This window comes from Equus asinus, chromosome 24, assembly GCF_041296235.1.
Source record: "Equus asinus isolate D_3611 breed Donkey chromosome 24, EquAss-T2T_v2, whole genome shotgun sequence".
Taxonomy (NCBI): domain Eukaryota; kingdom Metazoa; phylum Chordata; class Mammalia; order Perissodactyla; family Equidae; genus Equus; species Equus asinus.
Genome location: NC_091813.1, coordinates 42,626,955 through 42,650,016, shown reverse-complemented (window position 1 = coordinate 42,650,016; position 23,062 = coordinate 42,626,955). Strand labels below are relative to the sequence as shown.

Here is a 23,062-nt window from a genome sequence, read left to right as displayed (position 1 = left end):
TTGGTAAAGAGTTCATAGAATGTCTAACTTTAAGCATTTATAGCTTCTTGGTGAACCTAAAATAAAAATCCTTGTGTAATAGAATCTTGGGAAGCTGAATGACTTTATTTGCTTTGGGGATGTTTATCTTTGAGCCAGTTACATGCAGAAGACATCTTGCCTATTTATCTAGTTATATTGGCTTAACAGTTTCATTAATTGCAGTTTCTTTTGCATTGCAGTGTTTTAATCTTGGGCGCTTCAGGTGGAGTTGGTACTTTTGCTATACAGGTAAGACGATTTCTTTATCTTGTGACTAGGAAGATTCTTATTTTCATTAATCTATATATTCACATTTTGTAAATTATTTTAAGAGCTGAGAGGAAGGTACGTTCAGTAAATTTACTGTAATTTCAGCTTGCTCTTCTAAGAAGGAAATTTTCTAATGTAGAAGGAAGTGATAACCTTTCCAGTGGTTTAATATCTGAGTTAGTTTGTGGATGTCCTGTGTAACAAATGTAGGAAAGCTTTTGGGGAGGAAGACCATGGCAGTACAGGCAGGTGGAAGTTCGCAATTTGGTAGAAATTGATTAAGCCGATTCTAAAATGTATGTAGAAATGCAGTAGCCAAAATACTGTAGAGGTGGCAGTACTCCCCCAAAGTGATCTATAGATTCAATGCAATCCTATCAAAATGACAGCTGCTTTTTTTTGCACAAATGGAGAAGCTGATCCTAAGATGCTTTTGGAATTGGAAGGGACCCCAAATTGCCAAACAGTCTTGAAAAGGGACAAAATTGGAGGACTTGCACTTCCCAGTTTTAAAACTTTACTATTTAAGCTATTACTACAAAACTACAGTAATCAAAACAGTGTGCTATTGGCATAAGGATAGACATATAGATCAATGGAATACAATTGACCATCCAGAAATAAACCCATACATCTATGGTTAATTGATTTTTGACTAGGGTGGCAAGACCATTAAATAGGAAAAGAATAGTCTTTTCAGTGTGTGGTGCTGGGCCAACTAGATATCCACATGCAAAGGAGTGAAGTTGGACTCCTTCCTCACATCATATGTGAAAGCTAATTCAGACTGGATCAAAGACCTAAATGTAAGAGCTGAAACCATAAAACTCTTAGAAGAAAGCAAGGGGTAAATCTTCATGACCTTGGATTTGGCAAAATGTTCTTAGATATGACACCAAAAGCACAAGCAACAGAAGAAAAAAATAGATAAATTAGATTGGACTTCATCAAAATTAAAAACTTGTGCATCAAAGGACATCATCAAGAAAATATGAAAGTAAATATCAAGTAAAAAGACAACACAGAATGGGAGCAAATATTTGCAAATCAGTTATCTAATAAGGGTATAATATCTAGAATATGTAAAGAACTATTACAACTCAACAACAGAAAGATGAACAACCTAATTAAAAAATTAGCAAAAGTCTTAAATAGACATTCCTTCAAAGAAGATATACAAATGGCCAATAAGCCCATGGAAAGATGCTCAACATCAGTAGTCATTAGGGAAATGCTAATCAAAACCACAATGACATATCACTTCACACTTACTAGGATGGCTATAAAAAAAAGAACAGAAAATGTAAAATAACAATGTTGTCAAGAATTAGACAAGTTGAAACCCTCATATATTGCTAGTGGGAATGTAAAATGGTGCAGCTGCTGTGGAAAACAGTCTGGCAATTGGTTAAAATGTTAAACATAGAATTACCATATGACCCAGCATTTCCAATCCTAGGTGTATACCTGAGAGAAATGAAAACATGCATTCAAAAACTTGTCCACAAATGTTTATAGCAATGTCAATATTTGTAATAGCCAGAAAGTGGAAGCAACCCTAATGTCTATCAATTGATGAATGGATAAACAAAATCTGGTGTATTCGCACAATGGAATATTATTCAGCCATAAAAACAAATGAAGTTCTGATGCATGCTATGACATGGATAAACCAAAACGTTATGCTGAGCAAAAGAAGCCAGACACAAAAGGTCACATTTTATATGATTCTGTTTGTATCATGTCCAGAAGAGGCAGATCCATAGAGACAGAAAGCACGTTAGTGGTTGCCATTGCCTGGGGGAGGGGGGAATGGGGAATGACTGCTTAATGGGCTTGGGTGGAATTTGGGGGTGAGGAATATATTCTGCAGTTAGTGCTGATGGTTGCACATTATGAATGTACTAAAAGCTACTGAATCGTACACTTTAAAATTGTTAAAATGGTGAATTTTGTGTTACATGAATTTTACCTCAAAAAAAAAGCAAACAGTGCCCAAGCCTCCAGGAACAGGTGGGCACCTAGTGGCTGCTCCCGTTGTGGTCAGATGTTTAACGGGGAAGGGGCTTGATGAACTCTCCCTCAATGTGAAGGGAAAGCCTCTTTCCCCAGTATGGGGCTGGTCAGCACAGTCAGAGTCTCTGCCATGTTGCTTTCCGGGAGGGAGAATTTGGCTGCTGTGCTCCTCCCCAGACTCTGCCTCAGATCTTTTGAGGACTCGGATAGTCCTGGAGTTTCCCATTCCTCTGCTCACTGAATTAGGGGAGCAGAGAGGACTCCTAGGAGATATAGATCTTGACTTCTTTTTAGTTCACCATTAGATACTGAATGTTTGTGTCCCTCCAAAGTTCATATGTTGAGGTCCTAATGCCCAATGTGATGGTCTTAGGATGGGACCTTTGGGAGGTGATTAGGTCATGAGGGCAGAGCCCTCATGTATGAGATTATGAGCTTATAAAGGAGGCCCAACGGGGGCCGGCCTGGTGGCATAGTGGTTAAGTTCGCACTCTCCACTTAGGTGGCCCGGGGTTCACAGGTTTGAATCCTGAGTGCAGACCTAGCACTGCTTGTCAGGCCACACTGTGGTGGCATCCCACATAAAGTAGAGGAAGATTGGCACAGATGTTAGCTCAGGGCCAATCTTCCTCACCAAAAAAAACCAGACCAGACAGAGCTCCCTAGCCCTTCTACCATATGAAGACACAGAAGGTGCTGGCTATGAACCAGGAAGAGGGCTCTCAACAGATAGCGACCATGCTGACACCTTGATCTCGGACTTCCAGCCTCTAGAATTGTGAGAAATATATTTCTGTTGTTTATAAGCTACCCGGTCTGTTGTATTTTGTTATAGTAGCCTGAACAGACTAAGATAGATACCCAGGGCTTAGTCCGGAGACTGTCAGTTAATGTGGGTTAATGAATAAGTAACTAGAAGAGGGGCCAGCCCCATGGCCAAGTGGTTAAGTTCACATGCTCTGCTTCTGCAGCCCAGGGTTTCACTGGTTTGGATCCTGGGTGTGGACATGGCACTGCTTGTCAGGTCATGCTGAGGTGGCATCCCACATGCCACAACTAGAAGGACCCACAACTAAAATATACAACTGTGTACTGGGGGGATTTGGGGAGAAAAAGTGGAAAAAAAAAAGATTGGTGACAGTTGGTAGCTCAGGTGCCAATCTTAAAAAAAAAAAAAAGTAAATGGAAGAAAGAAAAAGAAGGAGGGAGAGTGGGAAGAAAAGAGAAATATCATACGCTGCTGGTTAGAGTCTAACCTGGTACAACCACTTAGGGAAATCATTTGGTACCATCTACTAAATCTGAATATATATTGCAACCCCACAGTTCTACTCTTATGAATATACCCTGTAGATAGATATACATGCATATTCACCAAAAGATGTGTATCAGAATTACAGATATTATCCCCCAACTGGAAACAACTCATATGTCCAACAGTAAAATGGATAAGTGAATTGTGGTATATTCTTACACTGGAATATTATATAGGCAGGAAAAACTGTAGTTGCTCACAGTGAAGTAGGTGAATCTCACAAGCAGAATGTTAGTGAAAGAAGTCAGATACAAAAGAATACAATCTATATGATTCCATTTAAGATATTCAAGAACAGGTGAAACTAAACAATAGTGTTTAAGGATGCCTACCTAAATAGTAAAACTTGTAAGAAGCAAAACAAAACAAAAACAGTCATAAAAGTCCTGATAGTGGTTATGACTTCTAAAGGAGTGAGGGGCTTTTGATTGGGAGGGGGAAGGTGAGGGGGCTCAGGGGCATGGGTAGTGTTCTAGTTCTTAATCTTGAGTGATGCTTATAATAGTATTTGCTTTGTAATAATTTGTTAAGCTGTACATTTATATTCTGTGCACTTTTCTGTGTGTGTTATATTTCAAAACAAAAATATTTAATAAAATTTAAAAATTGAGTAATAGAAGAGTACCACGGTTAAATCCCACATGAAGTTATTATAAGAATAAGGAATAGAATAACATATCTACAATAAAAACACTTCAAAAAGCATGCCCACAAAACAGATCAAAATGCACCCCATAAGAGGAGCAATGTCAGCATCATGGCAGAGTGAGCTGTTCCTTTAGGCTGTCCCCACTAAGATACAATGAAAAGAACATTCATTAACCAGTGGAGGACGTCCACACAACACAGTAGACTTCTGAGAGAACGATGCAGCCATACGTCTGAAGGTGGGGGCACTGGATCCCTGAGGAAGCAGTGGAAGGAGACAAGTGGATCTCCTCCCCCTCCCCAGAGGCAGTGATCTAGGGTGTGGGACCTCATGTGGTGGCCGCCCTGCGATCTGAGAGGAGATAGTGGAAAGGCAGCCCTCCATGGGAATGCTTTCACTCTCAGAGTTGCCTCCCAGTCCACGAGACCACTCCACACCATGTGGCTAAGTCACCATGGAGGTGCACCCCCCCCCCAAGCTGAGGAGCCCAGGCAGGCAGCCAGTGAGTGAAGAGCAGGAGCGCAGGCAGGAAAGAAAGTGCCCCTTTCCCCCCATCCCACCTGGTGCACCAGCTTGGCTGGTTGGCAAGGGCAGAGGATCCCTGTCAGACTGCCTGTGCCTGTGTATATGAAGTGGCCAGGTGCAGAGAGCCCTATCAGTACGACTTCCAGTGGACAGGCACAACTGACAGGGGATGCAGCAGGCTCAGCAAACACACCTCCTGTCCCCCAATGGTGGCAGGTGGAATCTGCAACCATATACTACCACTGTTGTGCCGGCAAAGATCCACCCCATCAAATAGCATGAAGAAATTAACACTCCAGACCAGAAGGAAAATGACAAGTATCCAGAAACCAATCTTGAAGTCACAGAAATGTGCAATCTAAATGACAGAGAATTCAAAATAGATATCATAAAGAAACTCAACCAGGTACAAGAAAACTCAGAGTTCAATGAGCTCAGGAATAAAATTAATGAGCAGAGGGAATTCTTCACAAAAGAGATTGAAACTCTAAAAAAAACTAAACAGAAATGTTGAGATGAAGAACCCAGTGAAGGAGAATTTTAAAAAATCTAGAATCCTTAAAAAACAGACCTGACATTATAGAGGACAGAATTAGTAATTTAGAGGACAGAAATATAGAAATGCTTTAGGTGGAGGAGAGAAAACTAAGACTAAAAAGAAATGAAGAAATTCTCCAGGAAATACCTGACTCAATTAGGAAATGCAACATAAGGGTTATAAGTATTCCAGAGGGAGAAGAGTGGGAGAAAGGAGCAAAGAGCTTTTTCAAAGAAATACTGAGAACTTCCCAAACCTGGAGAAGGAGCTGGCATTACATGTAAATGAAGCTAATAGATCTCCTAGTTACGTCAATGTAAAAAGACCTCCAAGGCATATGTTAGCAAAGCTGGCAAAAGTCAGTGACAAAGAAAAAATACTAAGGGCAGCAAAACGGAAGAAAATAACCTACAAAGGAACCCTTATCAGGCTTTCAGCAGATTTCTCAGCAGAAACCTTACAGGCTAGGAGAGAATGGAATGATATATTCAGAATTCTGAAAGACAGAAACTTTCAGCCAAGAATACTCAATCTGGGAACACTATCCTTCAGATATGATGGAGAAATAAAAATTTTGCCAAATAAAACCTGAGGGTGTTCATTGCCAAAAGACCTCCCCAATGAGAAATGATCAAGAAGGTCCTCATACCTGATAAAAAAAAAAGAATTTGCAAAGCCTTGAACAAGGAGATAAATAGACAGACAAAATCAGAAACATCCACCTCTTTATCAGCACAGGTTAGCAAACAATTATAACATTAAAGATAAAGGGAAGGAAAGCATCAAAAATAGCTATAATCAATTCATTCTATTTTAATTTAATTCTTGTGGGTGAGAAAGACTGGCCCTGAGCTAACATCCATTGCCAATCTTGCTCTTTTTGCTTGAGGAAGATTTTCCCTTGAGCTAACGTCTGTGCCAGTCTTCCTCTATTTTTTGTGTATGGGACACTGCCACAGCATGGCTTGACAAGCAGCGTGTAGGTCTGTGCCCAGGATCCGAACTCATGAACCCTGGGCCGCCAAAGCAGAGCATGTGAACTTAACCACTGTGCCACCAGGCTGGCCCCAGTAATCACTTCATTTTAATCACAAACTCACAACACAAAATGGAATAAGGTGTGACAACAGCAACTTAAATGGGGAAGAGGAGAGGGATGGAACCTGTTTAGGCCAAGGAGATAAGAGGCTATTGGAAAATGGACTATCTCTTCTATGAGATCTTTTATATGAACCTCATGGTAACCACTAAACAAAAAATCAGAACAGAGACATAAATGATAAATAAAGAGAAAACTGAGAAAACCATCATAGAAAATCACCAAACTAAAATTACACTCAGAAATACACGGGACAGGAAACAAGGGAAATACAAAATAACTGGAGAATGAGATAAAATGGCAGTATTAAGTCCTTAAATATCAATAATCATCCTAAGTGTAGGTGGATTGAATTCTCCAATCAAAAGACGCAGAGGGGATGGATGGATTAAAAAATAAGACCCAACAATATGCTGCCTCCAGGAAACACGTCTCAGCTCTAAAGACAAACACAGGCTCAGAGTGAAGGGATGGAAGATGATACAGCAAGCAAATGACAAACAGAAGAAAGCAGGTGTTGCCATACTTATTTCAGACAAAGTAGACTTCAAGATAAAAAAGGTCATGAGAGACAAAGAGGGCCAGTATATAGTGATAAAAGGGACACTTCACCAAGAGGGCATACATGTATAAATATATTACACCTAACACAGGAGCACCAAAGTACATAAAGCAACTATTAACAGACCTAAAAGGAGAAATTAACAGCAACACAATAATAGTAGGGGACCTCAGCACCCCACTTACATCAATATATCATCCAGACAGGAAGTCAACAAGGAAATAGTGGACTTAAATGAAAACCTAGACCAGGTGGACTTAATAGATATATGTAGAACATTCCATTCAAAAACAGCAGTATATATGTTCTTTTCAAGGGCACGTGGAACATTCTCAAAGATAGACCATATGTCGGGAAACAAGGCAAAGCTCAATAAATTTAAGAAGATTTGAAATCATATCAAACATCTTTTCCAACCATAATGCTATGAAATGAGAAATCAACAACAAGAAAAAAGCTGGGGAACTGACAAATACGTTGAGACTAAGCAACATGCTACTGAGGAACCAATGGATCAATGAAGAAATTAAAGGAGAAATTAAAAAATATCTGAAGACAAATGAAAATGAAAATACATTATACCAACTCATATGGGATGCAGCAAGCACGGTCCCAAGAGGGAAATTCATAGCAATACAGGCCCACCTTAACAAACAGGAAAAATAGCAAATAAGTAATTTTAAACTACACCTGACAGAACTAGAAAAAGAAGAACAAACAAAGCCCAAAGTCAGCAGGAGGGAAATAATAAAATTAGAGCAAAAATAAATGAAATAGAAATCAAAAAAACAGTAGAAAATATCAGTGGAACTAAGAGCTGGTTCTTTGAGAAGATAAACAAAATTGACAAACTTTAGCCAGACTCACTAAGAAAAAAGAGAGAAGGCTCGAATAAGCAAAATTAGAAATGAAAGAAGAGGAATTACAATGGATACCACAGAAGTAGAATACTGTAAAAAATTATATGCCAACAAATTGGACAATCTAGAAGAAATGGATAAATTCTTACTCATACAACCTCCCAAAACTAAAACAAGAAAAAATAGAGAATCTGAATAGACCAATAATCACAAGTAAAGAGATTGAAACAGTAATCAAAACCTCCCCAAAAAACAAAAATCCAGGACCAAATGGCTTCTCTGGAGAGTTCTACCAAACATTCAATGAAGATTAATACCTATCCTTCTCAAACTATACCAAAAAATTGAAGAAAATGGAATACTTCCTAACTCTTTCTGTGAGGCCAGCATCACCCTGATCCCCAAGCCAGACGAAGACAGCACAAAGAATGAAAATTACAGGCCAATATCTCTGATGAACATAGATGCAAAAATCCTCAACAAAATATTGGCAAACCAAATACAGCAATACATTAAAAGAATCGTACCCCGTGATCAAATGGTGTTTATACCAGAGATGCAGGGATGGTTCAACATCTGCAAATCAATCAATATGATACACCATGTAAACAAAATGAGGAATAAAAATCACATCATCTCAATAGGTGTAGAAAAAGCATTTGACAAGATCCAACATCCATTTATGATTTTAAAAACTCTCAATAAAATGGGTATGTAAGAAAAGTACCTCAACATTATAAAGGCCGTATATGACAAACCCACAAACCAACATCATACTTAACAGCGAAAAACTGAAAGCCATCCCGCTGAGATCAGGAGCAAGACAAGGGTGCCCAGTCTTGCCACTCTTATTCAGCATAGTACTAGAGATTTTGGCCAGAGCAATTAGGCAAGAAAAAGAAAGAAAAGGTATCCAAATTGTCAAGGAGAAGTGAAACTCTTGTTGTTTGCAGATGACACAATTCTGTATATAGAAAACCCTAAAGAATCTACCAAAAAACCTTTTAAAAATAATCAACAAAAGCAAAGTTGCAGGGTACAAAATCAACGTACAAAAATCAATGGATTTCTATACTCTAATAACGAACTAGCAGAAAGAGAAGTCAAGAATACACCCATTTACAATCGCAATAAAAAGAATAAATTATCTAGGAATAAATTTAACCAGGGAGGTGAAAGACCTATACAATGAAAACCATAAGACATTTTTGAAAGAAATCAATGACGACATAAAGAAATGGAAGGATATTCCATGCACATGGATTGGGAGAATAAACATAGTTAAACTGTCCATATTATCTAAAGCAATCTACAGATTTAGTGTAATCCCAATCAGAATCTCAATGACATTCTTCACAGAAATAGAAGAAAGAATCCTAAAATTCATATGGGGCAAACAAAAGACCCTGAATAGCTAAAGCAATCCTGAGAAAAAGAACAAAGTTAGAGGCATCACAATCCCTGACTTCAAAATATACTATAAAGCTATAGTAATCAAAACAGTGTGGTACTGATACAAAAACAGACACACAGATCAATGGAACAGAACTGAAAGCCCAGAAATAAAACTACACATCTATGACCAGCTGATCTTCGACAGAGGAGCCAAGAACATACAATGGAGGAAGGAAAGTCTCTTCAGTAAGTGGTGTTGGGAGAACTGGACAGCCACCTGCAAAAGAATGAAAGTCGACCATTATCTTTCACCATACACAAAAATTAACTCAAAATGGATTAAAAGAGTTGAAGGTAAGATGTGAAACCATAAAATTCCTAGAAGAAAATATAGATGGTACACTCTTTGACATCGGTCTTAGAAGGATCTTTTCGAATACCATGTCTACTCAGGCATGGGAAACAAAAGAAAAAATAAACACATGAAACTACATCAGACTAAAGAGCTTCTGCAAGACAAAGGAAACCAAGAACAAAACAAAAAGACAACCCACCAACTGGGACAAAATATTTGCAAATCATATATCCGACAAGGGGTTAATCTCCAAAATATATAAAGACTTCATCAATTCAACAACAAAAAGCAAACAATCCGATTAAAAAATGGGCAGAGGATATGAACAGACATTTTTCCAAAGAAGATATACAGACGGCCAGTAGGCACATGAAAAGATGTTCATCATCACTAATCATTAGGGAAATGCAAATCAAAACTACGATGAGATATCACCTTACATCCATTAGAATGACTATAATTACCAAGACAAAAAACATCAAATGTTGGAGAGGATATGGATAAAAGGGCACCCTCATGCACTACTGGTGGGAATGCAAACTGGTGCAGCCACTATGGAAAACAGTATGGAGATTTCCCAAAATATTAAAAATAGAAATACAGTACAATCCAGCTATCCCCCTACTATTTATCCAAAGAACCTGAAATCAACAATTCAAAGAGACTTATGCACCCCTATGTTCATTGAAGCATCATTTACAGTAGCCAAGACATAGAAGCAACTCAAGTGCCCATCAACGGATGAATGGATAAAGAAGATGTGGGACATATATACAATGGAATACTACTCAGCCATAAAACAGACAAAATCATCCCATTTGCAACAACATGGATGGAGCTTGAGAGTATTATGTTAAGCAGAAAAGGGCAGACAGAGAAAGACAAACACCACGTGATTTCACTCATATGCAGAGGATAAACATATGGACAAAGAGAACAGATTAGTGGTTACCAGAGGAGAAGTGGGTTGGGGGGCGGGCATAAGAGGTAAAAGGGCACATATATATATATGGTCACGGACAAATAAAAATGTATACCTGAAATCTCACAATCTTATAAACTGTTATGACTTCAAGAAAACAATGTAACCTACTATTTCAAAACAAGCTTAGAAAACATTAAAAATATCATACAAGACATGAAAGAACAAAATTGAATTGGAAAAACTCAGAAAAAAAGTAAAAATAGATTTAAAGAATCCTTTAGCAATGAATACTAAACTAGAAGGAACTTAGTAGCAAGTAAACACAACACACAATGCTGCCCTAATAGAAATAGAATGTGTACAAAGGAAAAATGTTAAATTACAAAAGAAAGAAAGAGATACAAACAGATTCAAGAGAAAGTGTCAAACACTGAAGACAGGACAGTAGATTGATAGTGGAGAATAGGAGTCTCTGAAGAGGAAAACCAAAGCGGGAATGGGACGGTTACTAAAACCTATAATTCAAGAAACTTCCCTAATTTCCTGAAATTAAATGATTTGAAACTATATATTAAATGATCATAGCACTGACCTAAGAACATGAACCCAGAATGAGCAATATCAAAGAAAACTATAATAAAATTACTGGGCTTTAAAGAAAAAGAAAAAAATCCTTGGGACATCTAAAAAAAACAAAACACATGACTTAGAAGTAAAATTAGATTATCATTGGACTTTTTGACAGCTTTATTGCCAGGGGGAAAAATGGAGTAACATGTTTAAGACGCTTGAGAAAGAGTATGCTAAGAATTTTATATATAGCAAAACTGGCCTTCATGTGTAAAAAGGACACATGAGCTGTTAATAACATGCACAAACTTGGAGAATATGTTCTTTGGATCTCTTTCTGAGAAATCTACCAGAGAATGAGCTTCTGACAACTAAAATGACTAGAGAGACATCGAATTAAGGACTGGTGGTAAATGTTAAATGTGAAGTTATCTGTAAAACTAAAGCTAAATGAGGGCTTAGAAAGAATGTAGTGTGTAGCAGCCATATGCTCTGACAAGGTAAATATAGTACAACTTTTCTTAGAAAGGGGGAAAATAGGGAAAGTATATGTTAAAATTACTTTAATGCTTTCATTAATTATATTGGTAGTGATATTAGTATTCTTATTCAGAGCAAAAATGGGTATTTATGGCATATTTTAATTCTGTCATCTCCTGTGTCTTTGACAACTGGGATCCCAGGTGTGGAAGAAAGGAGATAGAAATGTAACAGAAAAAAGTAAAAGCTTTGTGGTCTTGAATTTGAATTGGAAGTATGAATATGAACTTAAGAGATATTTTAGGTACGTGTATATGTAAAGCTATCTCTTGTAAAATGATTGCCCACTAAAAGAACACAGGGCCTCTTGGAGAAATAGGGCACAAAATATATGAGAATGAGCCTGGAATATATTAGATGGCAGGGAAACTATCAAAGGCTGGTTGAGTCATGCCAAAAAGACTCAGGGGCCTGCTTGAAGACACTCCCAAGGATGTGACAATTGGAGCTTCAGTGATAGTAACAATAATTACAGTGGATTGAAACCTTTCAAATATGTTTAAATCCATGATTTTGTGATGGTATTTTTTTTTAAAAAGTAATCACTTTTGGAAATGATCGGGAACCAGTTTATTATTTTATAAAGTGATAAATAAAGGGAAACAATTGTTTGTCTTGCCTTCCTTATATAAACTATACACCTGAGTAAACAAAATAGTGTATGAGGGAGGTGTTTCTTTATAAAAGTGTTCCAACTGCTAAATGAAAAAAGAAGAGATGGAATATTACCATTTTGGAATAGACGGCTGTTAAGATAATAAAAAGAGCAACCGCCAGACATGATGTACCTCCTAGGATTTTGCCAGACACTGTCCATAGTCTTGCTAAAGGGATTGAAACAGGAAATCCAGAGCACAGAGCAAATGTGGCGCTGCCCCCTGAGTGTGCAGTCAGAAATTCCAGATGGGCAACTGCGGGTCCGGTGGCCTGGATTCTTTCACACGCAGATAGTCGGAAAGCGAAGGGTTAGAAGAGGAGTCGATAGTAGTTTAGAAGGAGACTTAAGCGACCTGCTTTAAAAATGCACAAGCCTAAACCGCAGTGTCTAGGGAGTGCATATATGGGTGACAAGACAATGGTGTATGATGCAAGGAGGCGATTACTGTAAATGTCGAGATAATGACTAGGGAGGGTGGGCGTGCTGGGACAGAGCAGACGGAAGAGCTGTGGGAAGGGCTTCCAGCCTTGTGTTTGAGTGAGTGGTGTCTGCCTTATAGGCGTTTCCTATACTTGTGTTTTATTTTACATAATTTTTTTTCTAAAGCTGTTTTTAAAACCTTTTAGTAGTGTTCAAAGATGCTAGACGGTTTGACGTAGGAGAGGAAAAACTAGAAATTTGGGGAAAAATTCATTAAACTGTTTCAACATGTAACAAAGCCTTCCTGAGGATTTAATACTGTTTAAAGAAAACACATTTTAACATAGGTGCTTAGAATGCCATTTCCTTTTTTCTTGACAGTGTCTTTTTTATATAGATACTGGATATTCATCTTGGATTATATTCTTCACATATTTGAATTTAGTTTGAGACTTGCTGTTGAAGGCAACATGTTGTCATATCAAATGTTTCTGCAGCCCATAAACATAATAAAATGTGTATGATGTCGCTCCTAAATGTTTTAATTCCTCTCAGATTTCCAGGGCATATAAACCTTTGGTTAATATTACTTTTTTTTTTTTGCTGAGAAAGGTTCACCATGATCTAGCATCCACTGCTCATCTGTTATGATCTCTAAGTATCCATACGAAAATTTCTTGGTGAACTTCAAGTAGCTATTCTCAAATTATGCTGATAATGACCCCCTTTTAATTCTGTGAAATTGTCATTATAGAAAAGAGTTACAGCAATTTAGGAGCAGGATGATTTCTGGATACTTAATCCTGAATAACAGAATTTTCTTCTTTTTATTTGTCTAGTTATTCCTCACTATTTTAAGATATAAGATACCTGCATTTTAAATCCCAAAAACCACTTATTTAGGTCTTTTTATGCCAAAGGAGAGGACCTGATCCATATTTTGAAAATAAAATGGCCATATTTTCTTCCTCACCTTTTTAAAGAACATCTTTTCATTTATTGCCTAGCACCTGTTAGCCAGTTGCTTTGGTACAGCTGTCTAACTCAAGACTGTATTAATACTTATTGGAGATGCAAATGAAGATCTTGCGTTTGTATGTTCTGGACACATTTAATACTCTTGTGTTTTTCTTTTGCTGAGGAAGATTTGCCCTGAGCTAACATCTGTGCCAATCTTCTTTTTTTTTGTATGTGCGTTGCTGGCACAGCATGGCTGCCAATGAGTGGTGAAGGCCTGCGCCTGGGAACTGAACCTGGGCCACTGAAGTGGAGCACGCTGAACTTAACCATTAGGCCCTGGGCTGGCCCCTGGACACATTTAAAATAGTCGTTTTCCGAGGACATGATTTTTTTTTTCCTTTTTTTGTTTGGCTGTTTACCTTTGTCATCATTGAAAACACTAAACTTGAGGCTATTTACTCCTGTCTTTTCTGATACTGGTGAGGCCCTGAGCCCTTCACAGAGTGTATTGGTTATAACTTCATGACAGCAAGGCAACTAGGTGTCTCCTCCAGGGAAAATGAGATCATTTCTTGGGATTTTCTTAGTAAACAAAGGTTTAATCGTTTTTTCTAGTCTCTGACAGATGGCTTCCTGTAGTTCTTGCTAAGATGAGGCACTTAGAGTTCCTAGAGATTAGGCTGATATATGTACACAGAGCGCCAACTGTTTTTTTTTTTAATGCAATCACTTTTTCTACTCTCCCCCTTTTTCTTTGGCAGATAATGAAAGCTTGGGATGCCCACGTGACAGCCGTTTGCTCTCGGGATGCCAGTGAACTTGTGAGGAAGCTTGGGGCGGATGATGTACTTGATTACAAATCTGGAAATATGGAAGAGCAGTTGAAATCTTTAAAACCGTATGTATTCAAACAGTGTTCTTACTGGGAAGTTGATAGTACAAGCCTGAGATGGTTTGGTGGCCTTCCTTGTTGGAATCTTAGAGAAGAATCTATGAAAACACGCATTATCATTAGAAGTCATTTAAGTTGGTTTCTGTTTTAGTTCCAGATATTAATACAGCATAGTCATACAATGAAATATCTACTGAGGAAAGTATTTTGCTTACATGGTTAGTTTTTAAGTTAACTTACTTTTATTGCTGCTTTGTAAGAGGTCTGAAGGCAAAATTGGAAGTGCATTCTCTTCAGTGGCATCTCTCACCACAGGAAGGACATAGAGCCATGCATGAAAATACACAATTAGTACTTAGCATGTTTTCAGTATTTGGGCTTAATAAGGAGCTTCAGAGAAACAAAGGCAGTATAAATATTGGTCATGGGCGCCTGTGGATGTTCTCAGTGCCTCTGAGTGCCAGGCTGCGATTTGGCCTAATGTCCCAAACAAGAGCGGACTCAGGAATCCTCTTGGGCGCTGTCGATCCCACCTGTGCTTGGGCAGACGTAGAGAGGGGCTGACTAATCTGGTCTTCCTCTAGCCAACGCACGGCTGAAGTGGAGAGCACAACTGAAGAGTATTTAGAAAGCTGTTCTACTTCTTTTTCAAAGATTTTTTCCTTTTTTAAATTAGTTTGCAGAAGCTAATTATTCTTGCCCACTTTGAGTAGAAATATGTTTTCATGGGTTAAAAAAAAAAAAGAAAAGAAAAGGGACCCCCTGTCTGACACTGCCTAGCCTTTCTCAACCAGCACCCCCACTTCTCCACAGGAGCATGGCTGTGCAGCCAGAAGCAGCCGGCCAACTCGGTATTCCTTCAACTGTATGGCGTATGGACTGCTGGGCGGTGTTCTAAACAGAGGACATAGACACAGTGGTGAACGAGACACATTCCCCCTTTCTGGGGCTTGTGTTCTGTTCAGGAGGTTTTGGTGGTCAGTGCTCTCAAGAACACTGATGCGGGGAAAGGGGACAACAAAAGATTGGGAGGAGGCTGTCTCGGGTGGGGCGTGTAAGAATGCCTAGAGGCTCCCGAGGGCAGGATGGGAGGGGTCTTTTTGGTCTTGGTTCTGGCTGTCTCCTACTTGGGACGGCATAGTACATGTAGTGGGTGCTCAGTAAACACTTGTTCAATGAATTATTGAGGGAATCTAGGAGAAGAGCACTGTTCTGAGGGAGACAACAGCAAATGTAAAGCCCCTGTGGCAGGGACACGCTTCGCATGTTTGAGAGATGACACTGTCCCTTGCAGAGATCTTGTCAGCTGCCTGCGTGTCAGGACGTGGGCCTCTCTGGGCCTCCAAGATCTGGCTTCTAGATAGTGGTAGTTTGGGGTGATCTCTGGCTTCCAGGCAGTGGTCGTTTCAGTTGCTCTCTGGCTTCCAGACAATGTTAGTTTCGATTGATCTCATCTCTTCTACTGCTTCTAGGAGTAGCAGAGTGAGGCTGAGGCCAAGGCCAGCCCATTCCCCTCTATCTACCTTAAGTTCTCTACGTGTCTGGAATTTGTCACCCGAGAACAAAGAACCTGATAGATGGAAGGCTGGAGCACACTGTCTCGCCTGCCACATCTGCGCTGCAGTCTGCGGCTCTGCATCTCTGGCGACTGGCCTTCTCCTTTGCCTGCCCTTTTCCAGTAGGGAGACCTCCCCCACTTACAGATGCAAGCAATTACCTTTTTCTTTGACAGCTTTAGTTAAAATTGATGTTTGTAACTTCTGCCTGGAGTTTGGCCTCTGAATCCACCTAGAATAAATCTGTTCCTTCTTCCAAATAGTAGTAGCTTTTTAGATTTGAATCTTAGAATTTTTTTTTTTTTTTATTAATGTTATGATGGATTACAAGCTTGTGAAATTTCAGTTGTACATTTTTGTTAGTCATGTTGTGGGTACACCACTTCCCCCTCTGTGCCCTCCCCCCACCCCCCCTTTTCCCTGGTAACCACCGATCAGATCTCCTTCTCAATATACTAATTTCCACCTATGAGTGGAGTCATATAGAGTTCGTCTTTCTCTGACTGACTTATTTCGCTTAACATAATGCCCTCGAGGTCCATCCACATTGTTGTGAATGGGCCAATTTCGTCTTTTTTTATGGCTGAGTAGTATTCCATTGTGTATATATACCACATCTTCTTTATCCAATCATCAGCTTCTGGGCATGTAGGCTGGTTCCACGTCTTGGCTATTGTAAATAATGCTGCGATGAACATAGGGGTGCAATGTGAATCTTAGAATTTTACAGCAGGGAAGGGCTTTGAAATCTTTGGGTTCAACTCTATCATGTTATAGCTGAGAAAAATGGGGCAGAGGATTTCTGAGTTTTTACATGCTCAGGGTCATGGCCCTTCGTCATTAGTGGGAGACCTGGATCTGCACCTGGTCTCCAGACTTCCTTTTCAGGCAGCGCCTGTTCTCTAATCCCAGGCTGTCCTTAAGTTTGACTTAAATTAGGTATCATTATATTTGTTTATTCAAAATTTGGGAATGAAGTAGAATCTTAAAAGTAGAAACTTAAACTCATAAACAGAATTTTCTGGGTTTTTCTATTGAGAAGAATTGTCATCTTGTAAGATCATTTGCCTGCACTTCACGTCCTTATTTGCTCTTCCTTAGTTTAGTCCCACGAAAGACTCAAGATCCACAAAGTTGCCCAAAGCTGGTTTTAGAAGTTTGGATGTTTGACTTCATCCAGATGAATTTAGAAGGGAAACAGGATTTACCAAAAAGGAATTCATCTGTTAATTTGCTTAATTTATTAGCATGCGTTCTCTAAATAGATCTTTGTTTTCAAAAGTCTTTAAAAGCTTCATTGTATTCTATCCACTTTATGTAGAATGTAGTGCTTCTAGCAGTTTTGGATTAGATCGAAGGAACTGAATGTCTGTCACCTCCCGTGATCCCATTATGACTGGGTTTTTGGCGTGTTAGAGCGGCATTGAACACTGAAAGCAGGCTGTTGATTTCTTTGTACGTTGTCCCGATGCTGTGCCTGAAACCAAAAAATAGGAAATTTCATGAGGCAAAGAGGGTGCTTCTACAAGCAGCTCTGACTGTGGAGGGAATACAAACAAATCTTTTTGTGGGTGAAAGCCTTATATATTTTCAAATATTCGTGTGCACTAAAGAATACTTTGACTTACATTGGGTGGATGGCTTCGCAGTTTTCTGTAAAGCTTGAGTCAGGGTTTCTCAACCTTGGCAACCTTACTTTCTCAACTATGGACATTTTGGGCTGCATAATTTTTTATTGTGGGGGGCGGTTCTGTGTATTGTAGGATGTTTATCATCATCCCTGGCCTCTAGATGCCTGTCGTTCCTTCCTACCACCTCCCCCAACTGAGACAACTAAAATGTCTCTGGACATTGCCTAATATATCCCCTGGGGGCCAAAATCACCCTCAGTTGAGAAGCACTTGTTTAAGTCATTCCTAAAGTTTTAGAAAGTAAGATTAATGACAGGAAAAGTAGTTCCTTTTGACTTACCTCGGAGAAAAGCCGGAGATCCAGTGAATCGCTATGCCCTTCTCTCCTTTGTCAAAGCAACACCCCTCTGCTGGGTGACATGGGGCAGCGCGGTTTATGAGCTCTGGAATAAACCCTACAGCCAGCTGGCCATGGGAGTGACGGGATTGGAGCCCTGCATGAAGATGAACAAGGATGTTTTGATTTGATTCTTTCTCTCCAGGTTTGATTTTATCCTTGATAATGTTGGCGGATCCACCGAAACGTGGGCTCTGAGTTTTCTCAAGAAATGGTCAGGAGCCACATACGTGACTTTGGTGACTCCTTTCCTCCTGAACATGGACCGATTGGGCATAGCAGATGGCATGTTGCAGACAGGCGTCACCGTGGGCTCTAAGACATTAAAGGTAGGGAGGAGAGTCTTGGTTGGTGAGAGCGAGCAGGCGCCTCATGCTTCTGGAAATTGGTTTCCACCTACCCAGTTTCTTTTCTTTTGAAGGCAACATAGCACAGAGGCTGCAAGCATGGGCTCTGGAGTCACACAGTGACTGGGTTAAAATTCTGGCCTCCACTAAGTCACTAGGTGACACCATGTAAGTTACTTAATGTCTCTAAGCCCCAATGTCTTTACCTGTAAAATGAGGCTAATAGTACATCTACCCTACTGCCTGTCGTAAGGATTAAATGAGATAATCCGTGTGAAGAACTTGGCACAATGCCTAGTACATGAAAAGCTCTTATTAAATGTTAGCCTTTATTATTACCATCTGATAGCCCCTCTGCTTCCTTCTTGCCTCTACCTGCTGGTGCTCTCCCTGTTTCACCAGTCTTAACACACACGGTGTCCTGTATGGGAAGGCAGAAACTTTATTAAGACAGTGTACAGCTGGCTCTGTTCATAGTAGTAGCATGGGGATGTGCCAGCAATTCCCAGACCAGGACTTTCAGACCTTTAGAAGCCCATGGGCATTTTTTGAGTTTCAGAAACCTAAGGGCAATTGTATTCTTACTTCAGTGAGGCTACAAGGACTAATAGAACCATCATGCCTTTTCTGGAATTGTACCAACTTGTGCTAACGCTGCGTATGCCATGTGAGTCAGAAACTCTAGCTATTGATGGCATTCTGGGAATTTCTGAGACTTGTTAGTCAGCCTGACTCAGTTAATGGGGCCACTATTACCAGGGCCATAAGGAGGTATGTCACCCAGCTGAGCACCCAGCGGAGCTGGTGCAGATCAGGCCGCATTACAGGACTGACAGCAGAGCCTAAGAGTCTGCTCTCCACTGACCATGAGAGCTTCTTGTCGTCGCAGTGAGGTGGAGCTCCTATGGTGTCATGGTGTACACTGTTGGTAGTTATACATCATTGGTTTAAAATCTGAATTGGTGTTGAAATGGAAAAAATAAAGATAAATTCAATTTTTTAATTAGACAAAATACTTCAGACTCAGGGAAAAGGCAGTAGAAGGTCCCTCAGTGGTGAAAAGGTTGTGAGTCACTGTGTCGAGCCTGTCAACACTGACCGGTATTTGTGAGACGACTGGCTTGATACTTATCTTCAGCTTCTTCTTTATTCTAGAAGTTAATTTGGGACCTTTTTCTGGGTGAAATTTAGGAATTTGGCTTCTCGAATTCTGTGTATTAACTAAATACTTGGAGGCAGTGAAGAAGAGCTGTGACAGAGGAGGTCACTGCTGAATTCTTGGGAGCTGTGTGTGGGTAACAGAGGTGAACAAACCAGGCCCTGTGCTCCAGGCTTCTTTATCTTCACTCGATTCAGATGGCAGCCAGAAACAGTGTCCACAGGGCGCTTTGTGGCAGAGAAAGAAATCTTAGCTGTCTTTTGTCTCTTCTTCCCTTTTCACAAAACCCAGGCTTCCCAAGTGCTTTAAAATATAAGTTTAAGTTTTCTGTAAGATTTCACAGTTCGTACTCCAATGAGACCTCTAACAAGTTCACCTTCAAGTGCTGTCCTCTGAGAGTGAGACTGGCATAGCGCTCTTCATTTTCCCTTTCCTCCTACTTGAAAGATGATAGTGGTAATCTCATGTGAAAACCTTTTAAGTCGTCTCTGATGTCTTTCTGAGAATGTGCACAGTTAAGCCTCATTGTAATGCTCCAGACTCTCCTGCCTGCTCCAGTTCACTCTCCTGTAACGGCCTGCAAGAAATGCACAGACCCCTTCGAGCAGAATGTAAAAATTCTGCTGTTGCAGACCAAAAGTTTCGCTTTCCAAGGCAACCTGCTGTAAAGAATTATAGACATGGCAGTTATGACCATTGCTGTTGCTTCTTTAAAACCATGAACAGTTACCAGAATGTTTTAATTGTAGTCCACAAGGCCAGAACTTAGGGAGAAGTACATGAACAGATCTTCTGTGATTCTAATTAACTGGGCCCCCTGTAAGCTTGGGACATCTCAGTGCTTCTGGAATCTTGCTACCTAAGCCTTCAAACAGTGTGTTTTTCTTTCCTTTTCTTTCTGAAGTTAGTTGCCTATACCAGCGTCTCCCAACCTCTTTCATGCTGTGACACACATAGAAAAGGATACTATTTGAGTAGCATATTGAGGCTGCTCTGGGCCAAGAGCAAACTACCTGGAGACTTCTCCCAGCCCAGGCTCTGCCTCGCTGCCCGGAGCGCTGAGGGAATCAGTGTCTTGTCATGCCTATTCTAGGGTAAGCTTGGCTCTGTTTGCATTTGTGGTCCCGCGATAGTTGTTAATGGTGACTCTTAACTCTCACGGTTGTTCCAGGTTGGACAGTAAACTGTAGGGTCACTCAGCCAAATCAGTAAGCCATTCCTGGCACACCCGTATCAAAGCCCTGTCTAGACAACAGCCTGGTTTTGCCTTTCTGTCTCCAGTCTTAAACTCTGACTCAGTATTGCCCCAGTCTTTCCTCACTAAGCTTTACTTTCAGCACTAGATGAATATTTATGAAAAACTCTCTGTGTATCAGATACTTTACATCCATTCTCATGTAATCCTTCCAACAACCCTGTGGTGCTAGGTGATGGTATCACTATTCTGCAGGCCAGGAAACGGCTGAAAGAGGTAGCTTCACCTACATAACACAGCTGTTAAGTGCCTGGGCTGAGCTGGAGTGGCAGGGACGTGCATTGCACTTGCCCCCCTCATGCCACGGTGGTAGCTTGTCATCATGCTGAGGGATCGTGAGACAGAGGGTGAGCTTGCTGGAAAGATGTCTGAGCTCACCCAGCAGTCGTGAGCAAGAGCAGGGGTGGTCCTGGCTGACCCCGTGCTACCTCTGGACAGCTGCCATCTGACGAAGTTTAGTGGGGCAGGTCATTGAGGTGTCATGGAGACCCTCAGCTCACTTGTTATTTTGATAATGGGCTACTCTACATCTGACATAAAGAATAACAATTACGAGTGGGTAGGGCAGGAGAGTGGTCATGAACCCTCTTGGTGTAGGATTTTTGCTTATCTTCGTCTGGGGACGCTTTGTCCCATTATAGATTAGGTGGCTTGGAGCTTGCTGTAACTGTCAAGGAAGACCCAGCCATGACACATAAGGAACTTTACACTTTGTTTTGCCTGTAAAGCTGTCTTCTTCCTCTCAGAGCCAGAAAAACACTCGTGATTGGGTTTCTTTGTCTAAGATTGTATATTGGTGCCTTGTTGCTCCTAAGGCATTCTTGAATTAGATAAAAAGCTTTTTTCTGGTGCCTCTGAGCTTTATGCAAACCTTGGTAGAGAAAGGCTAGAGGCTCAGCCCCTAATTTCTCCCAGAGAAGAAATTTGAGTGTGTCAGACAATTTAGACGATCATTTTAAGGAGAGCTTTCCTGTGCTTACTTGCTTGTCAGGCACAACTTGGTGAAGAAGCCTGAGTTCATTCGTTTATTTATTAAACATTTATGGAGTATCTACTGTCAGTCACTGTGCTAAGGGGCTGGGCATACAACTCATGGTGTCACATGAAATGGGAAATTAGTTTGTCTGTCTTAGTCATCCTGAAAACACTTTTCCCTAACCTTGCATTTAGTTAGATTTTATCCCTTCCTGTATTTGACATGTTGTGTTTTCTTTTTAGCATTTCTGGCAAGGAGTCCATTATCGCTGGGCCTTTTTTATGGCCAGTGGTCCATATCTAGATGACATCGCACAACTGGTGGATGCAGGAAAGGTACGTGTAGCCCATTACATTGCTAGAGTGTCTCTTGTAATCTCGGTGACCTACGCCTCAAGCTTAGCCAGTGGGAACTCTCCAGAGGTAGGCTCGGCCCGTATGCATGCGGCCTTACACGGCCAAGTTTAAGTGCTGTGTTTTTGGTTCTATCTCCGTGAGAATCATAGACACAGACTGTTACATCTGAAAAAGAGCCTCTACCATCTAGTTCATCCCCCTTGGTTTACAGATGAAGAGACAGGCCCAGAGAGGTGATAGGATTTTCCCAAAGACACTTGGTTAGATGGCAGCAGAGCTGAGACCTACAGCCGGGCTGCTCATACTTTGGTAATGGTCCTGAAAAGAAGGCACCACAAAGGCAGTCTCTGCGCAGAGGTTGGGATGTACTTGTGAGTCTACAGTAGAACTGCTTCTGGAGCTTCTGTGGTCCAAGGGTGAGGCTGCTCTGGAGGTAAGCAGGTTTCCAGATGAACAAACTCTGTGGAATCTAAACGCCAACAGAACCGGACTAGAAGTCAGGTCCCCAGGTCTCCTGTTCCCAGACTAGTGTAATAACATCAACAACGAATAAATGCTGTGTCAGAGCGGTCAGTGGGCAGGATGTGGGTGAGGATTGGTGGAGATTTTGGTGGAGACAGGTGGCTGGTATTTCTGACTACTCGTGTCTGTCTCGTGGTGAACTTGGTTCTCTTGTGCTTTGCACAAGAGGAAGGGACTGCTGCTTACAGTCTGGTCATCTCTTTTGGGTGTCAAAAGGCCTTTCAGGGCTACTGGGGTCAAAAGGCTCCTCAGCAACCTCCTGTTTATTTGGGTTCTTACATGGGTGGTCTCAA

At 40.6% G+C, this 23,062-nt stretch overlaps 1 protein-coding gene across 2 annotated transcripts in view; it reads left to right on the top strand.

Moving 5' to 3' along the window:
* Window positions 1-23,062, top strand: part of RTN4IP1 (reticulon 4 interacting protein 1) — a 50,230-nt gene that overhangs the window by 18,645 nt on the left and 8,523 nt on the right. For both annotated transcript variants that reach the window (XM_014860826.3, XM_070496589.1), the window contains exons 5-8: window positions 222-270; window positions 14,440-14,576; window positions 18,300-18,483; window positions 22,134-22,226. In XM_014860826.3, the coding sequence (XP_014716312.1) occupies window positions 222-270; window positions 14,440-14,576; window positions 18,300-18,483; window positions 22,134-22,226 (463 nt within the window). The remainder of the gene's footprint in view (window positions 1-221; window positions 271-14,439; window positions 14,577-18,299; window positions 18,484-22,133; window positions 22,227-23,062) is intronic.